At 44.1% G+C, this 21,436-nt stretch overlaps 1 protein-coding gene across 1 annotated transcript in view; it reads left to right on the top strand.

The window, feature by feature from the left end:
* The window catches only part of ANOS1 (anosmin 1), a 182,736-nt gene that overhangs the window by 122,941 nt on the left and 38,359 nt on the right, over nucleotides 1-21,436 (top strand). The window contains exons 4-6 of the mRNA XM_042974131.1: nucleotides 5,306-5,528; nucleotides 13,645-13,829; nucleotides 16,526-16,655. Of these exons, the coding sequence (XP_042830065.1) occupies nucleotides 5,306-5,528; nucleotides 13,645-13,829; nucleotides 16,526-16,655 (538 nt within the window). The remainder of the gene's footprint in view (nucleotides 1-5,305; nucleotides 5,529-13,644; nucleotides 13,830-16,525; nucleotides 16,656-21,436) is intronic.

The raw sequence follows: 21,436 nt of genomic DNA, 5'->3' as shown, positions 1-21,436 counted from the left end.
TTGATGTTTTTATGTTCATCATTCCATGATTACTACACAGATTATTTGATTGTACAGTACCTTGCATGTTATACCAAACAAAACAAAGATAATAGTATCTTCCACAAAAGCATCCAAGAACTGGTAACCTAATATTTATTGTTAGTATTTCATTGTATTTTTATCATTTGCCAGGTAAGTTGAGCTTATTAGAATATTGCCCAGATAAGGCACTAAAATACATATTTTAGTTTTTAAGCAGAGAGATGGGATGTAGGAGAGATTTATAAGAAATTTATAAGAATCAACAATATATAATATTCCATAAAATATTAAGGATTTTCACCTAATCCATTGCACCAAGGGTATTTTCATTGACTCTAAAGTTTGTCTTATTTGACTGCATGATGACACCAGTAGATACTAACTACTCTAGAAAAATACATGATCTTTGAAGAGTATTCTGTTCTTAGTTTTGCGTCGGGTAAGGGCAGAAAAAAGAATGAACAAAAATTAATGCGCATAGTAACCATGATTTTCCCCAATTTTAAATTAGAGCCAATGACTTGGCAAAAGATGTATGATTTGTATGATTTGCAAAATTATTCACGTTTGTAGTTTTAAATTTTTTTGGTTTACTTATTTTGAAGGAGAGAAAGGGAGTGAGTGAGCACACAGCAGGGGAAGGGCAGAGAGACAGGAAGACAATCCCAAACAGGCTTCGTGCCATGGTGCCATCAGCATACAGCCCAATGCAGAGCTCGGACTCACAAATCATGAGATCATGACCTGAGCCGAGATCAAGAGTCGGACGCAACTGTGCCACCCAGGCACCCCTCATATTAATAGTTTTTTAAGGAGTTGGAATTACATTAATCTTACAGTGAACAGTTTGTGTTAGTAGCTGGTACAATTTTATAAACAAGTATAACATTTAGCACATCCATCCGTGTTTCCACACATGTTTTCGTTTCCCATGAAGCTGATGGCCATTGTACTCATCATGATGGGGGTAACTTACACCTTCCCTAAATTTTTCACATCTCTTGACGAGTCTCCCAGTAATTAACTCGTAATATCACGAGAAATAGTAGGTGCTTATTGGTCAGGAGTATCTTTACTGACACTGAGTGACCTATGTTCGCAGGATTTACAACTGGCCATTAGTGGCCCAATTTACACATTTTCTTTATGTCTAGAATACTAATATTCACACATCATTTTCACTGACTTGCACTCATTTTTGTCTTTATTCCATTCAACTAGTGCATTCTCAATAAGCTATGTTTAAAGGCCTAGTGACAGACCTGCATACAGAGACCATATATTCTCCAATTTACATTCAGACCACTAATAGTTTTTCAACCTAATCCAAGATAATTATCCAAGATAATTGATAGAGAACATTAAAATCTGCCTTTAATAAACAATGGAACCATTGAATCCAAGTCATCTGTAAGATAGTTGTACCAAATCCATGTATTTGTAAGACGAACCCCCAAACTTAGACTTTTTTCTTTCTTATAAGTGCCAACAGGGCAACGTCCCCCCACACAGATTTCAGAACCTAATCTGGCAGTAGCATGTTGGAAACTTGTGATGGTCACACTGTGGAGAAGCAGAGCCAACTTTCTGTCTGTGGCTCTTAAAACATTTTTGTCGGAATAACAGAAGAATTTGGAAATGTTAAACAGTAAACTTGTAGCATGGGAAAAGAAAAGAGACACCAATTACTCCACTGCTATTGAGTACCCATTGGGGTGCATAATAGGGCTTCGTCCTTTGTATGCACCGTCTCATGTAATATTCATAACGTTATTTGTATTACTTCAGGCTCATGTACCCGTCGAGAAAGCTCCAGGGCAAGGATGAACTTTTTTTGTTCACACATTTGTTTCCACGGTTCTCCAAACACTCACATGCACACACACAAAATCACAGTTTTGAATCCATACCAAGAAGGAGAAATATTGAATAAATGTACAGAACGCCTCTCACATCAACCGGAAGCTCTAAATGAGTCTGCTAATTATCATTGTTCCTGTTACATGACATTCACTGGGAACAAATGTTTCGGACCTGGGAAGGCCACTGTTTTTGTTTATTTGTTTTTAATTCTGCCCCATTTGCTCCATCAGTAAATTGTTAAGATGAGGAGATACTGTCTCTGACCGGGAAGTCTCTCACAGTTCAAGGGTATGGCGGTTGGCGCAGTGATGGCGAGAGTCACGTGAGCAGAGAGCCCACACTTTGTTATCCGAATCTCGAATCATGCCCTGTTTTCATATGTGACGACGAAAGAGGCCGATGTGATCGTGCCGTAGCGCAAACTGAGTCATGGTGATATCCCAGTTAGCAAGCCGTAAACACTTGCCAGGTTTAATAAAGTTATTTGTACACGGCCATTTCAGCCCATGCAGGCCAATTGACTTGGGTAACTAAATATTTTCTTTCAGTGCATGTAATGTATACGTTTTGTTGAGAGAGAAACTGGCCAGCACTCCATCGTTGTTATGGATCCCTTTACATCCTTGATTCCACAGTTAGGGTTGGACTTAAATTTAGGAATTCAAAAGCCAGTGAAGGGAAACACACCTAGCAGCTAACGCAAAAATGAACTGTGCAATTAAGACCGAAAAGCCTTAAGAACTGACGAGGCTTTCCGTGTTTTACAGTTAACAAAAAATTAGCTACAAATTTATGGTGCTTCTGTATTGAAACCACGGCCTTTCTTGTAGGTTTTACCCGGGAAGTTCTTCCGGTGAGACACTGTTTTGACTAATCATCATTTATTTGACATCCACGATTGTAACTTACCCTTTGGGGTTATACCTTTTCTAGCCGATATGCTTCCAGTTTTCCCACTTTTGGCAGAGTCGGAACTGTTCCATCATATTTAATGGCCATACAGCATTTGACACCTGAAAGTACATTAGAGTTACGCTATCAGAAAGACCACGTGTCTGCGAGAGAGCGCTCGTATCTGATACCACACATGTCCTCACAGTATGCATACATTTCTTGCTCTTAGGTGAATTTTTTTTAATTGTGGTAAAATACACATAATGTAGCGCTTGCCGTCGTAACTCATACGCAGATTTTTTTTTTTTTAATTTTATTTTGAGAGAGAGAAACAGGGAGAGAGAGAGAAGGAGCAAGGGAGGGGCAGAGAGAGAGGGAGAGGGAGAATCCCAAGCAGACCCCATGCCAAGTGCAGAGCCCGACGTAGGGCTCAATTCCATGAACTGTGAGGTGGTGACCTGAGCCAAAGTCAAGAGCCGGACGCTTAACCGAGGGAGCCACCCAGGCGCCCCAGGCAGGTTCAGGCACCATCGGGAGAAGGAGAGGAGAAGCAGCATGGAGGACTGCCCTGGGGTTGGAGTTTTCCTGGGTGACTGGGACGCGTCCTGGTGCTGGAGTTACCATGTTTGTGGTTTCCAATGACATTTCAGTCACCATCAACATGAGGAGTAAACTGGCTATAATTAACTCCCTTTTTGGAAGCAAGGTAAAGACGTGGGTGTCGCTAGCTGTGTAGAGGGTCAAACTCGGTCATCAGTGAGGAGCAGTGGTCAGCATGCTGGCAGGTGTTTCCCAGCATGTGGTAGAGACTCGTGTTCAGTCACCGAGAAGCAACTGGTAACACATGGTAGGTCTTACCAGGTGGTGGGCAGCGTTATCAGGAGATGCCCAGATGTTGCCAGGTAGCGGTGAGCCCTATGCAGTCATCGGTGAGGCCGGTGTTGACTCCGCCACCAGAAGTGTTGCTGGGTGCCATTCAGGGGTCCCCAGGTGCTACCAGTCATGAGTCATGGCTAGTCAGCAGTGTGGAACAGCACCTACCACATGCTGTTCACATTGCACCCCGGTTCGTGGTCACCAGTGCCACCGCATGTAATTCTGCTGTCGCTGACTCCTATTTGACATCAAACAGTAAACAGAGAACCTTCCTTGGTGGTCTCCTACCTCCAGGAGGAAGGCTCTGAGTGGAGCCCCTCTCTGACACTGCTGTTGGCATTGCTTAGGGCTGACTGAGCACAGCCTCACCAGAGTTCAAGCCCGTGCAGGTGAACACTTCGTGCACACGGAGGGGACAGTTCCAGACAGTTCCCCTCCTGGCGGGGTGCCTGCGGTTCGCCACGTGTCACTCAGTGCCCCAGTTCTTGGCAGAGGGTGGGTGTGGGAGTGCCATCCCCACTGCCTGGGAGCCTGGCTCACAAAACCTTCTTTAGCAACAACATGGCACCCTTACAAAGGGGATGGATGGAGGGCTGGGACTTTACCTGGCTGGACAGGTGCATTGCAGCTGACAATGGGTTTAGGGGACTGGTTGGGGTTAGGGTAGCTATCTTGGCAACCAGCCATCAAAGCAAAAGGAGCATCACCAAATGCTGTCCTGAACCATTTTTCCTAAGGAAAAAGACACATTTGATAAGTGACCCTTTCCACTACTCACACTGTTTCCATAATGCGACTGACTCTCTAAACAAGCCAAGGAATACCTGTTCTCTCTAGTGTTTCATTGATTGTGGGCTCAACTGAAATATCATCAGCCATATGCTATCCAGAACCTGACTGTGTCACAGGTAACAACGATTCACATTCGTTTTCTGCAGAATTTATTGACAATTCCATATTGATAAGAGGTCCCATGTGCACGTTAACTCTAGAAGCTGGATATTATTAAAATATGTTCAATTAACTGAGGCTTACACTACTATTTGATAAGCTATCACTAAATGTGTTCACGGATGTGAGGGTTGTAAATGTTCCGGAGGGCTACAGCGAACACATCTTGATTAGTATTGACCGGGCAAAAACTAAATGACTCATTAGAGAATGAAAATATGTGTACAGTGGTCCAAAGAGCCCCTCAAATGGTACTAACATCCTTTATGAATATTTGTAATCAATTATTTGACAACCACATTTAACTCACAATGTAATACTTTGTGAATGTGTGTTTGTATAATTCATGTGTATCTGGAAAGGTAGAATTCAAGGGTTGGGTTCCTTTTAGAAATTAACATACAGTATTATGGGTTTGGGGGGAAAAGAAAACAAATCTATTTATTTTGTAAAATATTCCAGGGAAATTTTGACCAAGTAAGAATTTTTTTACCTTCCTTTCTGATGTTTTGGAAATCAAGCGTCCTGAGTCTGTCATAAGAGAAGTTCTCTTTTAAGGGCACCAGGTTGCCTCTGTCGGTAAGAGCGTGTGACGCTTGACCTTGGGGTTGTAAGTTCGAGACCCACGTCGAGTGCAAAGATGACTTAAGAATTTTACATCTTAAAAATAAGAGAATGGTTCTTCTTCTCTCTTTAGCCTCTGTTCCCCAAGAAGAACTACGAATGCCTGACGAGCTGTGAGTTCCTCAAGTACATCCTAGCGGTGAAGCAGGGGGACTGCCCGGCCCCCGAGAAAGCAAGCGGATTTGCCGCCGCCTGTGTGGAAAGTTGTGAAGCTGACAACGAGTGCTCTGGGGTTAAGAAATGTTGTTCCAATGGGTGCGGACACACCTGCCAGGTGCCCAAGACGCTGTACAAAGGTAATGAGCAGAGCACCCACTGTGAAGGGACCCTCACAGTGGGGTTGTGTGTGCATGGGGAAGGGTGTCAGTCAAAGATGGCCCCACGGGGGGTGCCCAGGGGGCACAGTCGGTTGAGCGCCTGACTCTTGGTTTCAACTCTGGTCATGATCTCACAGTTGGTGAGTTCAAGCCCCACGTCAGGCTCTCTCTGCCCTCCCCCACTCACTCACTCTTTCTCTCAAAAACGAAAACCAAAAACAAAGATGGCACCATTGTAAGAGAAGAAAAATGGTAAGAAAGTGTACTTTGTGCCACAAACATCTGAAAATGCCACTGGATCGTATAGATCAGCCACAGCGCACACATTCTGGGGCAGAGCAAATCATCCTTATCACATTTAACATTTCAGGAGGACAACATCACTTCAGGAACTTTCTCGTACTTTTCTCCAGTAAGAATAAATCAATTCGGCTGCCCTGGGTACATTGGAGTAAATGGATTTCAATCCTTGGAAAATGGGCTGGGGGTGGGGCACCCTCGAGAAATGCATAACCAACGCACCAATATTGTGGATTTCCTGTTGGCATAATCCAAGAACACAAATGTCATTGTGTGGACGGTCACTATTTTGAGTCGTGTCTTGAGAACCAGGGGAAGGAAGAGCTATCTTCCAGAGATGGGGAGTCAGTTCATCAAACCATTTATATATATAAATATTATTATTAATATTATTATTATAAGTAGAGAGAATAATCTTTGATTCTCCTCTCTTTCACACCAACTATTTATTATTTCCAAATATAGGTCAGTTATTTTTAAACCGCATGAAACACTATCGCCAGCAATATGCCCGTTTTGAATTATGTGCTGGCTGGCGAACTATTTTCAGAAGTCCCCTCTTACATCACTCTCATCTCCCAGGACTTATGTCCCTGCCCCGGTCTCCTCTGGCCCACACTGAGAATTACTCCAGTCTGAAACCTGTGTAATCCATCCGGCTTTTCTTTTCTTACTGCACACCCCCCCCCCTTTCTTTTTTCCATAGGATCTTTGGAAAACTGGCATAAATACCTGTCTCAAATTCAAAATAATTGCCGCTTTCCCCTTCTTACTGGGTGACGTTTCTTTAATAGATTTAAAGTTTTATTGTTTTCATGCCTCTCATTGTAAACTACATAAAATCGCTTTTGCAAAACCGAACACCATTTAATTTTTCTAAAGTCTGTTATTATGAAACCTTCTCTGTTATTATAGATCATTTGCTATTTAAGTATTAGCATTTACCACAAAAATAGCATGCTTTTATAATGATTGTTGAAAACCCATTTGTAAAACCCTTAGTGTTTTTAAAGTAGGGTGTTTTAAAGAGGCATTATATGTTAAAATATGCTTTTTATTTAAAAAGCATTGAAGAGTCAGTGTGAATTTCAAATATGCCTGGTTCACCAAGAATAAAGGAAATAGTCTGTGAAGGGCCAGCATAAAATGATTAATTATTAAAAGAGACTTTTGTAATTTAAACCTATGCTTAACTCTGTCTCTCTCTCTCTCTCTCTCTCTCTCTGTCTCTCTCACAAAAACATAAACATTAAGAAAAAAACTTTTTAAAGGGGCGCCTGGGTGGGTCAGGTCATGATGTCGCAGTTTGTGAGTTCAAGTCCCATGTCAGGCTCTGTGCTGACAGCTCAGAGCCTGGAGCCTGCTTTGGATTCTGTGTCTCCCCTTCTCTCTCTGCCCCTCCCCTGCTTGCACTCTGTCTCTTTCTCTCTCTAAAAAATAAATAAACATTAAAAAATTAAAAAAAAATTTAAACCTATGCTTAACTAAATATGATGGACTTTTAAAAGAAGTGTTGAAGTCTCTCCCCTTCTATGAAGTAGCTCTTGGCTTTTTATGGAGACGGGCAGTTCATGCAGAACTCATTAGAAATAGGATGAACAGTCTCTTGACCTGATGATGACTTTTGCCCAATGAGACTGGGATTATATTACTGTTTTTTTGAGCACACACATAGCTGCAGGTAACTATTTTCCCCTACGCTCTGTTGGGCAGTCCCTGAAGGCGGGCTGGTTTCCATGTCGGGGGCGTCTGACCATGGCAGTGAGGGTGCAACCTGTGCAAGTCGGAGGGGCCCCACACAGCCGGCCAGAATGCGTCCCGCCACAGCCTTGGCTGATTAGCCACCCGAAGCATGTAATCATGGTCCTGACTGGAGTCACACCAAGGAGCGTGGTGGGGCTGATGGCTCCCTATCTCCCAGGTAGAGGGACCCAGCGCTTGGCTGTGCAAGGAAAGAAAGACCTGCTACCCAGCCAGACATCCCGCACCCAAATCCCCCTGGGCTCATCTGCGGGGGACCAGCCCCCACCATCCTTCTGGCCTGCACGTTGCCTTCTTATTGTCCTGAACCAGCCACGAGTCAGAAGCTTGCCCTCTGCTCGCTGCTCAGGCTGGGTCTGTGCCGTCTCTTTCCTTAGGAAGAGGGCACCCATCTTCTGATGGTGAGACGGGCTGGTCCTGACCCCAGTCCGCAGGTGCTGACACTGAGCTTGCAAGCTGGTTCTCAGACGACTTGGTATTCGGTGGCGGGAATACATCTGCCCCCTGGTTCCCAGCTGGGCCAGCTCTCCTGGTATTTTCACTTGGAGTCTGTCCAACTACCACAGCAGGGCCTGAAACACAGTATTCATACACTGTACTGGCAATTCCACTGTATTATACAGTGTAGGTCAGTTAAATGATGTATCAATATCAGATATATTTTTTAACATTTTTTAACGTTTATTTATCTTAGAGAGACAGAGACAGAGTGCAAGTGGGGAAGGGGGAGAGAGAGAGGGAGACGCAGAATCCGAAGCAGGTTCCAGGCTCCGAGCTGTCAGCCCAGAGCCCAACGTGGGGCTCGCACTCAAAAACCGCGAGATCATGACCTGAGCCAAAGTCAGACGCGTAACTGACTAAGCCACCCAGGTGCCCTCCAATATCAAATATTTTAATCAAAGCACTGGTCTGTCAGTTGTTGGGGTATAACATCAGGTCCTGTAGTTTCTTATCAGAGTACTCATGCACATAACGCTCACTTGTGGACAAATAATCATCTCAACTTTTGCAGTAAATTGATACGTACTGGCCTCTACTGTATTTTTCCTTTCATGAAAGCTTATTGGGTTAGTAAAATTTTCTTAAAGTACAGAAATACATACAAATGTTCTGTTCAGCCTCCCGTGTTTGGGGTAGGGAAGAAGGGGACTTCCTAGATTCTATAGCTTCCAAACCTGATGATGCTCTTAAAATCAATGCATGTTTTGAAAAGATGGTCAACAAACTGCATTCTATTTGAGCGTTTAATTTGGCTTATGCTGTAGGAATTGTCCTAAGCCGTTGTCTCTGACTAAGTTGACCTTATAGACTTGTGTTAGAGTTTAAAATAAAGCAGGACAACAGACAGCTTTTCCTTCTCCCTTCAAATAACATTGTTAGCCACACCCCGGGATGCTTGCAAACGTTAACGCAGGTAAATGCCCCCTGAGCAGCCAGTACCCTGCAGTGCAAACCAGAGCATGGTCTCAGTTGAAAAGGCTGATTCTCCACAGGTAAAACATCAACGCTTGCACATCGGGCACTTGTGACTCCCCCCCATCCTTGTCTGTTTTAAGTCTGATTTATAGCTGACCTACACTCTCCTCCCTCCAGAAGGTGATATAATTTTTTATTTTACTGCCCAAACTGGTGCTTCTGACTCACATCTCTGGCACTCATTTGGATAGGGAAGGTGAGAACCTGAAATTGTTGTCCAAATGTAAAGACTGAGATCAATTTGTGGCTCTCCGTGATCTCTGTTTCCTCTTTACCATGCGCAAACCAACATTAATCATGTATCGCTTTGTTTCCAGAAAGATCTGATGATGGTGTTGACTTAATATCTCCATGAATGTCTTCATATTTGAAATATTTAAAGCTCAGCTCTTTAGAGATGGTCTAATAACACTTTTCACAAATCCATTTTTTAGCATTTTGAATACAGTGACCCGATTCCTGGATGTGATATGAACACAAATTGCCTGAGTACTGATTAGCTCTGTGAGAGATAATGGGTAGTGGCTAATTATTGAATCGTTGGAACACTGTATCTTGCTACATTTTCATAACATTTAGACTCATGATAGAAACATTTTTACAGGAGTAATCAGATCTCGTGATTTACAACTGCCGACTGTGATCATTGAGTTTTCTGTCATTCTATTTGCAAAGTTTTTTACATCATTGGGTTTCACTGAAATACTTGTCACGCTTTAAAGAAAATGCACCTGTAATGTCCCATACGGTGGGATGTTATAGGATAACATGTTTGACAGAACAGCATAGATTTCAGGGGACTAGGTTGTTCAAAACTAAAGAAGAAAAATCCTAGTCATTTACGTAATAAAGGACATACGGAGAAGGCATGCCTGGTGCACATCTGGTTGTGCAGCATGGATGCTGGCTAAGCTACCTAGGACTCTTCAGAAGGCCGGGCTGTGGGGGCTGGGTGTCTCGGGGCTGGGGGGGCCGAGGGGCTGAGCCCCATCTGCACACAATTACAGCCGAGTCCTGGAGCTCCTTCCAATCAAGGGAGCCAGCTGACCCTAATGCAAAGCAGATGGGCTGTTTCTCCACATGCAAATCGCAAGATTGTTGTACGTAATAATTAAAGAGATTGTTAAATGAAGAAATGGGAACTGACATCACTCTGATGCTCATTATGTTCGATTAAGGCTCTTGGTCGTTGAATGATATTCAAGATTAAAACCATCTAGCAAGGGGATTGTTATGCTTGCGTTTGCTGCTGATGAGTTCAGGTAACTTCAGCGGCCGGAGTATTTACCGGAGGTGCATTTATGCTGGAGCATTACGCATAGGAGGGCCAAGGAGAAACTTGGATGGGGAGTCTCAGAGAATGTGCTTTATGAGTGTAAAGAACTCCCCAGTCCTCTTCTCTTTACTCAGCACAAAGAAACCGCATGAATCCTGAAATGTCCTCAGAGGCCACCCCCTCCTTGCCCATGTGCGTACCCCCCCCCCCCGGCAGAAAGGGTGCCTAGTACCCTGCCTGCAGCGCAAACACGATGCAATCATTTTGTCGAGATTTGATCTCAATCTTTAGAGAAGCCACTTTGGGATTAAAACTCATCCACAACGAACTTTCAGATTTTCCAGCATATCAGCAATGGTTAGCAATCGGTCTTTTCTTTTAACTGGGAAAGTTATGTCAATGCAATAAAACGATTCCATTTTGTAAACTTACCAACATAGTTTTGTTACTGTTTAGCATTTACTTTTCCAAAACATAAGGGTAAGCAAATACCTGTGCTAAGTTTTCTTCCTTCTGCTAAGTGAGTGCCCTCCGGCAGCAAGGGGGTTGCCCATTGGTGTCAAGATGGCATTCCTGTATCCTCTTAATTTCTGCTGACAGGGGGTTAGGCTGTTCCTTCAGCACACATTTCCTGAGCATTTGCTGTGACAGAATGTGCTCTCCTGAGCCATGATGAGGTGTGGGAATGAAGGAGAAGGTGAACATCGTCAAATGACCTGGCTGCAGTAAGAGGCAGTTAAGTGCACATGTTGACTGTTGCAGGCTAAGCTTCGGAGAGAGAGCAGAGAATGGGACCTTTATTTCCAATGGGGAGGTTTAGGGTAGGTCGCTCTGAGGGGCAGCATTCAGACTGAGCTCAGGAGTATTCACGTGTCCATGGTCAGAAAATAGGAAAGACAATCCAGACTGAAAAAATCCGTATAAACGCGTCGTGGTGGTAGGAGGCAGCTGACAGTGTGTTTCTAGAGAAGCTGGGTGTAAAGGTAGGTTGTGTGACCAATATGTAAAATGTACCAAGAGACAAACAGATCACTGGTGGTAGATGATAAAGACGCATGCCGTGACGTGATGTTGAGAAGTTTCCCTTCGTTCCGCAGAAAATAAGGTGTGATTGAATAGTCTGAGAAGGTGGAGGGGACAATCTGTCCCGTACTCTAGGAAAATCATAGCCACAAAACACTGTGAAGGGGGAACTAAAAAGATGGGCTTGTGGGACATGGGACGGGACGTTGTTAGGAAGGTCCAGACAGGAGATAGAGGGCCTAAGAAAGGGTGGTCACCGTGGAAACAGGATGATTGGGGAATTCCTGAAATTATACTCTGCAGTCAAACCACGAGGTGTTGGTAGGTCCAAGAGCAAGTCGAGAGGTCCCTTAGCGATCCAAAAGAATAGAGTTGCCATGCACATACCATCAGGAGTTGGGGACATCCTCAGGAGGGGCATTTGAGTTGGGACTCGTGCAAAGAAATTCATCTGGCCAGCAGGTGGACAGTGGGACCTGCAGCCCTAAATCAGGGTACAGAATCGAGAGTCACATACTTAGCAGAAATACTCTAGGCGTGAAAGCGAATGTGACTCTCAATGTAAGGTTGTGCACCGAAAACAAAAGTTTATGACCTGAACCTGAATAAACCCTCACACAATGGCAGAACAGGAGACAAATTCCACCCCAGCCAGCAACATCAGGGACATTCAAATCAGAATCTTTAAGGGATATGCAGAGCTATGAAAAGTGCCTCCTTTCTCTACTTTTCTCAGTAGCTCTTCCTCATTCAAAATGTGGCAAGAAGCAGAAAACTCAGAGAGAAACCAAGATCAGGTCATCGCTGTAGGCAACTTCATCTTCCTCAGACTTGACTACTTGATGTTCAAAATGGAGGTAATTAACCCTTCCCCCACAGCACAGACCCACAGTGAAGATCACTTGAGACACCAGCATTGTAGTAAAGGGACAAGGGATGCACATAACCCATCAGCAAAGCAAAACGGAGACTACGGTGGGTATGGGGAATGTTTTCTAGAAAGTATTTTGTACAACTCATTGACCTTTGACTGGATATATTTGGTGCTGTTTAAAAATTATCCAACTCCACCCACCTCAATGTTTAAGGACTTTAAAGTGTCCCCAAACAAGACGCAGCATAAATTAAGGTCAACGTGAAATCAGAGTTGATATTCAGTAACGTCACTAACAGGCATTAGGTATTATCTACGTTTCGTAGTTGCACATTTTTCAGTTTCCTCTCTGTTTAAAATGAAGAAGTGGAAAAATAAATAGAGCATTATCAAATAATGTTTTCAAACGAGTTGTCAACGTGTTAGGCAAATGCTCATTCTCAAGAGAAAATGATCTTAATGGCATGTGAAGTTCTAGGTTGTCATGGCGTTGAACATCGTGGTGCCATGGACTCTACCTAATCCAATTAGTCTTACACATCCTATGAGTACATAATCTTATTTTAAACTTCCCTTTCCATAATGGCTACCATTTGGAACTATGGTTCTTAAATCTGTCCGTCGCCAGACCACTTGAATGCACCATGGGGAGAAAAAAGAAATCAGAATGATGAACTACTTTAAAATGAGCCACCTGTGAGGGACTTTTGGAGCAAGGCGGTCACTCGTGCCAAAACCAAACATTATAAATTCATCATTTTTCAATTTTAAGCCATAAGTCTATAGGAGGGAGCCCAGCAATCAATTGGGGAATGCTAAGGACCCATGCTTTGGAAATCATTCTTGTAATGTTTGACCACATGAGAGCATTTTAGGCTTGCAATTTTTTTCCTTAGAAGGCAAACATTCTGAGATGGAAAGGCAAGTAGACCGGGGAACCACGTTGCGATGACTTTAGACTGTATCAGCAGAAACAGAGCATGTTGGATGGGAACAGTGTCTTCAAACTCTTCACGACCATGGCGTCACATGAATTCTTGTTAACCGCGTGTGATGCCACTCGGTAACATGGCTTATTCAGAAGAACGCACATAAAAGAATTGCTCTCAAGATGCCTGGGTGAAAAATGCTTGTTCAGAACCAGGAACCAGTTTAGAGTCTCTTTTTAAAAAAGGGAAAGCTAAAAGAAAAGGAGGTAATTCTCCTGAAATGTGGTGGGCTGACCTCAGTGTGAGAAGCTCTCAAATGTGAAACCGTGATAGGGAGAAGCCACTTTCCTGGAAGGAAGTGAGGATCTGTTGTCATTACACGAGATTTGTCTTTTCTAAAGGTTTTCTTCCTCAGCTTTACCTCTGATCATTTTAATTGCCATGGTCCTGTTTTAGGTGTCCCCCTGAAGCCCAGAAAAGAGTTAAGGTTCACAGAACTGCAGTCTGGACAGCTGGAGATTAAGTGGTCCTCGAAATTCAATATTTCCATTGAGCCTGTGATCTACGTGGTGCAAAGAAGATGGAATTATGGAATCCATCCAAGTGAAGACGATGCCACACACTGGCAGACGGTAGCCCAGGTCAGTGCTTCCTGCGCCCTACCCCTCCCCGCCTTGAGGCAATGTCGACCACATACCTGCAGGCAGAAAATTAACTTGCTGGGGCCCCTGGGTGGCTCTGTCGGTTATGCATCCGACTTCAGCTCAGGTCATGATCTCATGGTTTGCATGGTCGAGCCCAGTGTTGAGCTATAGGCTGACAGCAGGGAGCCTGGAGCCTGCTTCAGATTCTGTGTCTCCCTCTCTCTCTGCCCCTCCCCTGCTCACACTCTGTCTCTCTCTTCCTCTCTCTCAAAAATGAACCAACATTAAAAAAAGAAAATTAACTTGCTGTGCCCCAGCCAGAGTAGCCTGACTGCCAAAATAACTCACTCAGATGCGGACATAATAGCATGTGTGTGTACGGAAGACAGGACGAGTCCACAGATATAAGCCGGTACAACTAGCGACTTGACTGTTGGCCTACTTTGCTCAAAATACATGTGCAGTGGAGATAACTCTCTAATCTGAGTGTTCACATTTACTTCCTCCAAGAACTGCATTTCCTTGAGATAAACTTAACACCGGCCAGAGTCAAAGAAACATGACACTACTAGGACTAGTTCACGGGACATTGGACCATCTACACGACTCCTGTTTCCCCTGCATTTCAAGCCTTCCTTCTACACAAGGACTTGAGTAGCATGGAGGAAGATTCCTATCGCAAAAGTCCTTAGTGGGAAGTAGCCGTCAGCTCCTAAATCTTTGCTAAGTGCTTCCTCCGTCCCGCTCAGCTTACACACTGATACCCCACCTGCATGGAGTACGCTTGGGGTTTATCTTGACCCGTGCTGCTTCCTTTTCTGTCTCGCTGATGAGAAAAGCAAAATATTTTCTTTCTTTTTAAGAGCTGCTAAATGGACTGCCAGCTGCAAGAAAACTACACGGTTCTAGAAAATGAACAGATTCTCAGTGTGAACCTGCCTCATGTCCTCAGCAGCTGAAACGCCTTCTCCACATGTGTCTGGAGGCACAGATTCTGACCTTAAGTGGATCGGGTCATTTTTCTCCAAGGACCCGATTCCCGTTATTGTTTCCAGTAGATGCAGAATCAGTTTGAGGGTGCAAGTGTTTGGAGGAGGAATTTGGTTCTTTTCTAATAGTATCTCAAAGAGGATAAACACTAAAATAATTTAGACACTCCTAAATAAATGAACAAATGAGTGGGGAAAATGCCTGCTCAAATAAATTTAGGAATTGTTTCATTCCTATTTTCTTAAAATTTTTTTTTTGCTTTACTAAAACATAAAGGTGTTTGGCATACAGCCAACATACATGATATGTTCCTTAATGGGACAATCTCACTTGTAAATTTTACGAATTATTTAAAGATTTATGAGAGTAATGGACAAGAAGATCATGTCTCTTATTCCTTTTTTGAAGAGAGGGAAGATCTTGAATAATAATAATAAATTTTATAAATGTATATAATATTTTATATTACAATTCTATTTATATTAATATATAATACATTAATAGTAATGTAATTATTACTATTATTATTATTAACTAGTTCACATCTTTCTTTCTCTTCCTTCCACCCTGCCTTCTTTGTCTGCTAAATGCTATGGGGAACGTGCTGGCTTCAAGTTTTTAAACTAAAAGTTAAACGTAAATGGTGATATCTGTGGAAGGGTCACCTCACAGTTTGCTAAATGAGGTAGAAAGCCACACGTGAGAGTTCATAGCTTTCCCTTGGTCTCGGAAATGTTTCTCTTCCCTTAGATATTAAAGTAAATGTGACACCCCTTTGCAAGAAGTTATTGTGGACCCGGGCTAAGGAGCTTTCAGTTCAATCCCACTTGCCCACTTTCACGCACTGAGCGCACACTGGGTTTGGCACTGGGCAACTCACTGGGTCAGTGAGGCCCCGCATGTGGGGACTTGGCTCTTGAAGTCAGTGCAGGGGTCCGCAGGTCCCCCCCACAGATTGTCGGGAAAGCGGGTGTAGTTCCCCTCAGCCTGATGAGGTGGGAGGTTAATTGAAGTCTTGTGACTCCAGCAGGAGACGCAGCCAAACCCGGGCACCTCTACCACTGCCCACTTTTTTTCCTTTGGACATTTTATTGGACAGAGAGATATCAACACGCCTCACCCTTGAGAAGCACGACCGGGTCCTTGTAGATCATACATGATTTACTCAAATAGGGAAAAAAGGCTCGGGTTGCAACATACTTCCGGAAATTGTTAGCGCTCTTTAAAGCGCGTGAGTCTCCATCCGACTCCCAAGATTCTATTTGGCAAGCAAGTTAAAGAGGCATTTTTCTTCTATAATTGAAAGATGATTTCATTTTCTTGCCTATAATGTAATGATTAGCTCATGTATATATTCGCTCATATGTATAACTTAGCGATTAAAACCCTCATGGGTTTAACGCTGTATTTAGTCACCAGACTTAAGGAGCTCAGCCATGTTCATATGGTTTTGACTCCAGAGATCTTTAACTCTTTGGGGTGAAATACCTATGAATGGAATTAAACACCTGAAACGCCCTAGAAATTCCTTGACCCCTGATAGCTCTTCTCATAACTGAGCACGGTCCCCACACTTAGGCACAAGGGCACAGGGATGTCAAGGCAGCGTGGCGTTGGCTGATGAGGTGGTGCACTTTTACGACAGACCCAGTTGACATGTCTGGGTAAAAGGGTTCTCTGTGCTCTGTAACATCTCCCCCCAGACCACAGATGAGCGGGTCCAGCTGACTGACATACGACCCAGCAGGTGGTACCAGTTCCGAGTGGCAGGTGTCAACGTGCATGGGACCCGAGGCTTCACCGCCCCCAGCAAACACTTCCGCTCTTCCAAAGGTCAGTCTCACTTTCCTGACCCCTCGCTCCCCTCCCCCTCCCGGCATACCTGGGATGCACATCCCTCGTGTCCCCACGTTCCTATTCACAGCTGCTCAGCAGGTGGCTTTGCTGTTGTTGGCGAAAAGGACCAGATGTGTTTGAAGGCAGCGTGTGAATATACTATTAAGACCGTCATTGGGCTTTATACCTTCCAAACATCGCACAAGATAATCTAGTGGGGTTTTCTCAACTTCGAACTGGTGGTTTTCCATTATCAACTTGTGTTGAGTCTTAGCCTCGAGATTTTCTGTGTCAGTCACCAGTGAATTAATTTTTGGAGGGGAGGGTTTAGTTTGAGCTACTTTAGACTGTGCGGCTTTTCTTGAAACGGTTGTCATATTGAATGTGAGTTAATCTCTTTTATTTCATCACACCCAGAATCTAAACCCCGAGTCACCCCGAGTCATCTACTCACAGTCACCGTATTGTAGTTGAAGGACATACCCGGGTTAGATACGAGTGTTCCCTCCATCTGTATTCCCCCAGTCGTGTTTAGATGGCTGTGCACCTCCAGCGTTCATGATACGTGTGTTATAAAACCTCATCTCAGGGCCGGGCTGGTCGGCTTGTTCACCTACTAACCAGTCGCTCTCGTCCTACGTGGAAGCGAATTCAGATTTATTTTAAACAAAACGCTTTGTGATATTAATGCATAACAGAAGGCTTATGACATCAGTCCTACGTATGTTACGGGAGGGTTTGAACGGGCTGCTCTGACTTGCGACTTCTGCTGCAGGATTGGTCTTCAGTGGAAAGCTTGCAACCGAAATAATTTCATATTTGGATCCTATTACACTGTGTGTTGTAGACTTTTAACTCTCTCTCTTTTTTTGAAAAAGAACTTTTAAGAAAGGAAAAGTGCATTTTTTCCCCTCCATGGAGGCAAATACACTAAGCAAGTTTAAAAGTGGAATCACGGACATCAGACCTTGTCTCGAGGCTGTCTCCAGTTGGCCTGATGATTTAGAGAGGGAAGTGAAATAATTAATTCACAGTGGGTTCGGAGGTGAGGATCAACTTGGGTGTCATGATTCAAAGGCGAGCCAGGCACATCGTGGCCGAACTGTGTTCCCATCTGTTCTGCTGCTGCAGGTTATCTGGTGGCTCAGGTCAGGGCTGCAAATACGTGGGCAGAAGCACTTTGCAGCCTTTGGAGACAGATGTGGAATACCTTTAGGGATGGGGCGGGATCTGGGCAGGGCTCTGTTGAGTTTCCAGGCCGGTCATGTAGCTTCCAACTGCCTAAGAGGCATCCGTTCCGAGGAAGCAGCCAGGCCATGCTGTCCCAGTATCCCTGCCGTGTGTCTGAGCACCTTAGTCGTCTAGAATCACAGCTGCATCCCTCAAGTTTAAAGGGGCTCTTGTTGAATGAGAATGCACCATGTTGGGGAAACATCACAGTCACCATTACTCTCTTCTAGTTACTCATTTTCCAAACACATCCAACCCTCAGCATCCCAGACTCCAGTTATTGCAAACCAAAAACGTCTGTGCAGAGTTCATAGTAGATCCTAGTCTTTTTCCAGCAAAAATGCATCACACTACTGTGGAAATGTAATACACTGGCTAAATGGCCAAAGACATTTCCTTCCAGGACTGGTCTAAAGGATCCTTAACCATTTACAGGGTGACACCACGTCTTTCCCCACCTTACTCCAGTTTGATCAAATGTAGAAATGGGCCTCATTGGGAAAACAGTTTTTAAACCCCTTGAAATATAACTATTGCATCATTCCAATCATTCCTCTTAAGTGTACAATGGAGTGACTTGTGGTATTCACAGTGATTTGTGGGGCACTGTCTTCCCCTGTTAGAACCCCCGGGAGCCTCCATGCTGTAGAACAAAGTTAGTTTTGCATCTTTACCTTCTCCTTGGATCACTCATGTTTCATTCCTTTTTGTATTCAACAAATATTTGTTGAGCACCTATATGTATCAGGCACTGCTCTGGGCACAGGGGATAATAAATGAACAAAAGGAAAAAAACTATCTGCTCTTGTGGAACACACACACACACATTTATTCCAGTTGGGGGTGTGAGGAAACAGTAAATAAGATTAGTAAGAAAAATACTGTTGTAAAGTAGGATAGTGATTACTGATGATAGAATAGAACTCAGGACAATACTAAGGAAGGGTATTTGTTTTTTTTTTATAGTCTTAGTGAAGGCAGACAAGGGTTTTGCTGAGAAAGAGATGTGTGTGAAAGGAGATGAGAGGGGAGAGGAGGGGGAAGCAGGGATGCCGGGGGAGGCCACTTGAATGATCCTGGGCGAAGGTGATGGTACTTTGGACGAAGCCAGAAGTGAGCTGCCTGGGAAGAGTGAAGAGTGAAGCTGACAGATGTGAGAAGTTGCCAGTGAGGGATGCTGGTGGGCCACCTCAGTAAATTCTAAAAGTCACTGGCTGGCTCATTTAATGTGAGTGAGTTTTATCATATGTAAGTTAAATTCCAATAAGGTTGTTAACACAATTTTTCCCCAGTAAGATCCCCATTCTACATTTGACGAGATCGGGTAACTGAGGAAAGATGTGTCGCCGTCTTGTAAATGGTCAGGCATCCTTTGGACAAGTCCTGGAGGAAATCTTCATCCGTTGAGCGCAATTAGAATACTCCCATCATTTTGTGATGCGACTTCACTGAAACCATATTAGAGGTGATTACGAAATCTGCACAAACACTTTAGGTTTGTGAGAGTGCAAGAACCACACAATCTAGAATGTTCCTCCCAGGGAGATCTATAGCTATGGAGCATGTTTGCAAAAGCAGGAAATAAAACATTTTAACACTGCCATGTTTCAAAAAATGGTACGTTTTCATTTAATAAAAGCCCATTTATTCCCGCTGTGCTCCAGAACTGAAACTATACCAGTTGTAAGTCCTCGAGTGGTTTAAAATTGCTTTGAGAAAGAATTATTGCTTCTAAAATAATAGTCTGTGCAAAGGGTAAGTAATTTCTAGTGTATTTGAGTTGGGTAGAGGGCCAGCCTTGATCACTTAAGTCTGGGTCAAGGGAAAGGCGAAGGGGGAAGGGATTTTTTCCATCTACAATAAACACATCTGAAAATAAAAGGCAAATTAAATACAGAGAGAAAAAAAAACTTGATAAAATGGGTTTCATTTAGCTTATGCTTTCTGCCTGCTATTCATTGGCCTTAATCCTGATTTTCATGGAGAAGCCAAAATTCTTGTCATTCTCTTCTTTATGGTTATGTTTAAATACAAAATTAGTCTGTGGTTTGCCAGAATGGATTGGCTGTTAACTAAGTTAATTTCCTTTTAACTCATGTATTTTCCAATAACTTAATCTCAGCCCCTCAGAGTGATGATTTGTACAGAAAGTTCTGAGTTGTTGCTACGTTGGTAGATTGCTGTTAGCCCGTACGTCCCCCAGAAGAAATGCATGATTATAAAACAGAGAAAATCAGTAATTTTTGCTGGCAACAGAAAGCCCAAAAGAGAGGTTGGGATAATTTCTGTATTCACTTATTTAAATCCTCTCCCACCTTTCCCCCGGTACTTAAGAAGGAAAATCGGCTTTGACGTCAAAAATGAAGGTGACAAATAATTCAGTATCCTAATGCATAATGTCTCTTTCTGGTTTTTGTCTCCTTATTGGGAAACTAGGAAGGGTAATGCTTCCACGTGGAGACTTACCTTCCTCGGTCACTGCTAGGATGAAGTGCCTTTCTTTCACCCCGCTGCCGCATTCTAGGGTCTGCCAGAATTTTTGTGTCCTGTTGCATTGGAACAAACCACGGGAAGCACGGCGCATAGGAACAGAGGGTGCCACTGCGCCTGAGAGCTTTGAGCGCAAGTGGCTTACTTGGGAGGCCGTCCAGGGAACAAGGGGGATGGGAGGTGAGGCAGGGAGGAAGAGAAGGAAGAGGGTAAGAGGCCAGTTCCCATACTGGCTGTCACTGTGGGCAACCAAACTCCTTGCTGTGGGGACTGAGTCCTCAGATGCACGCTATTCCGCGGGGACATCCGTCCACACACGGGCAGAGCTCTGGCCGCTGGCGGGGCCAGCTGAGGAGCTGGGTTCCCAAGTTAGCCATGCGTCCTGAAGCCGTGAGGTGCAGGGACTGACACTGGGATGCGGGGGTCTGCAGGGCTCGGGCTCCACGGCCACGGGATTCCTGCTACAGCAGATCACGGACATGTTCTGCTGTGGTTCAAAATAAATACATTCACAGTTTCACAAAAGGAATGCCCGTGTTCCTAAAGATCCCCGGTCCCCTTCCTGTGTCAGACGGCGGCAATAACCCGAGAAAGGCGTGCCTTTCTGGCCTCGCTGTGCACCTCTCCCCTGATGGCACCCTCTCCCAGCGTCTGGCAGGCTCCACGGTGTGTCCGTACCAGAGCCACTCATGTCCAACCCTCAGAGGCCCCAGACGTGGCAGTGAGCCATCGGGAGGGACAGCTGTAGCTACAGAAAACCTACTTTTTGGGTTCCACGCCATACGTGCTCGTCTTTTTCAGCAAATTGGTGTTTAACCTTCGCTTGATCATATTGATCCTTATTGAAGGGGCAAAAAATGGGTCAATCGCACGCTCTGTATGGGTAATGTATATTGTATATTGTTGGACACAAAATGCATGTGTGTTGCATGCCCCATATTGGAAATGTATATTGGTGAGTCCTACTACCTGGGCCAAACGTTTGCTGAATTTGGGAAGTAATGTCCCTGCCCATCCAGATGACTTCTGTGTGTCAACGTATGTAGCAAGAGAAAGAA

The sequence above is a fragment of the Panthera tigris genome, chromosome X (assembly GCF_018350195.1).
Source record: "Panthera tigris isolate Pti1 chromosome X, P.tigris_Pti1_mat1.1, whole genome shotgun sequence".
NCBI lineage: Eukaryota > Metazoa > Chordata > Mammalia > Carnivora > Felidae > Panthera > Panthera tigris.
The sequence above is the reverse complement of the archived record's forward strand: the minus strand, read 5'-3'. Positions and strand labels throughout refer to the sequence as shown.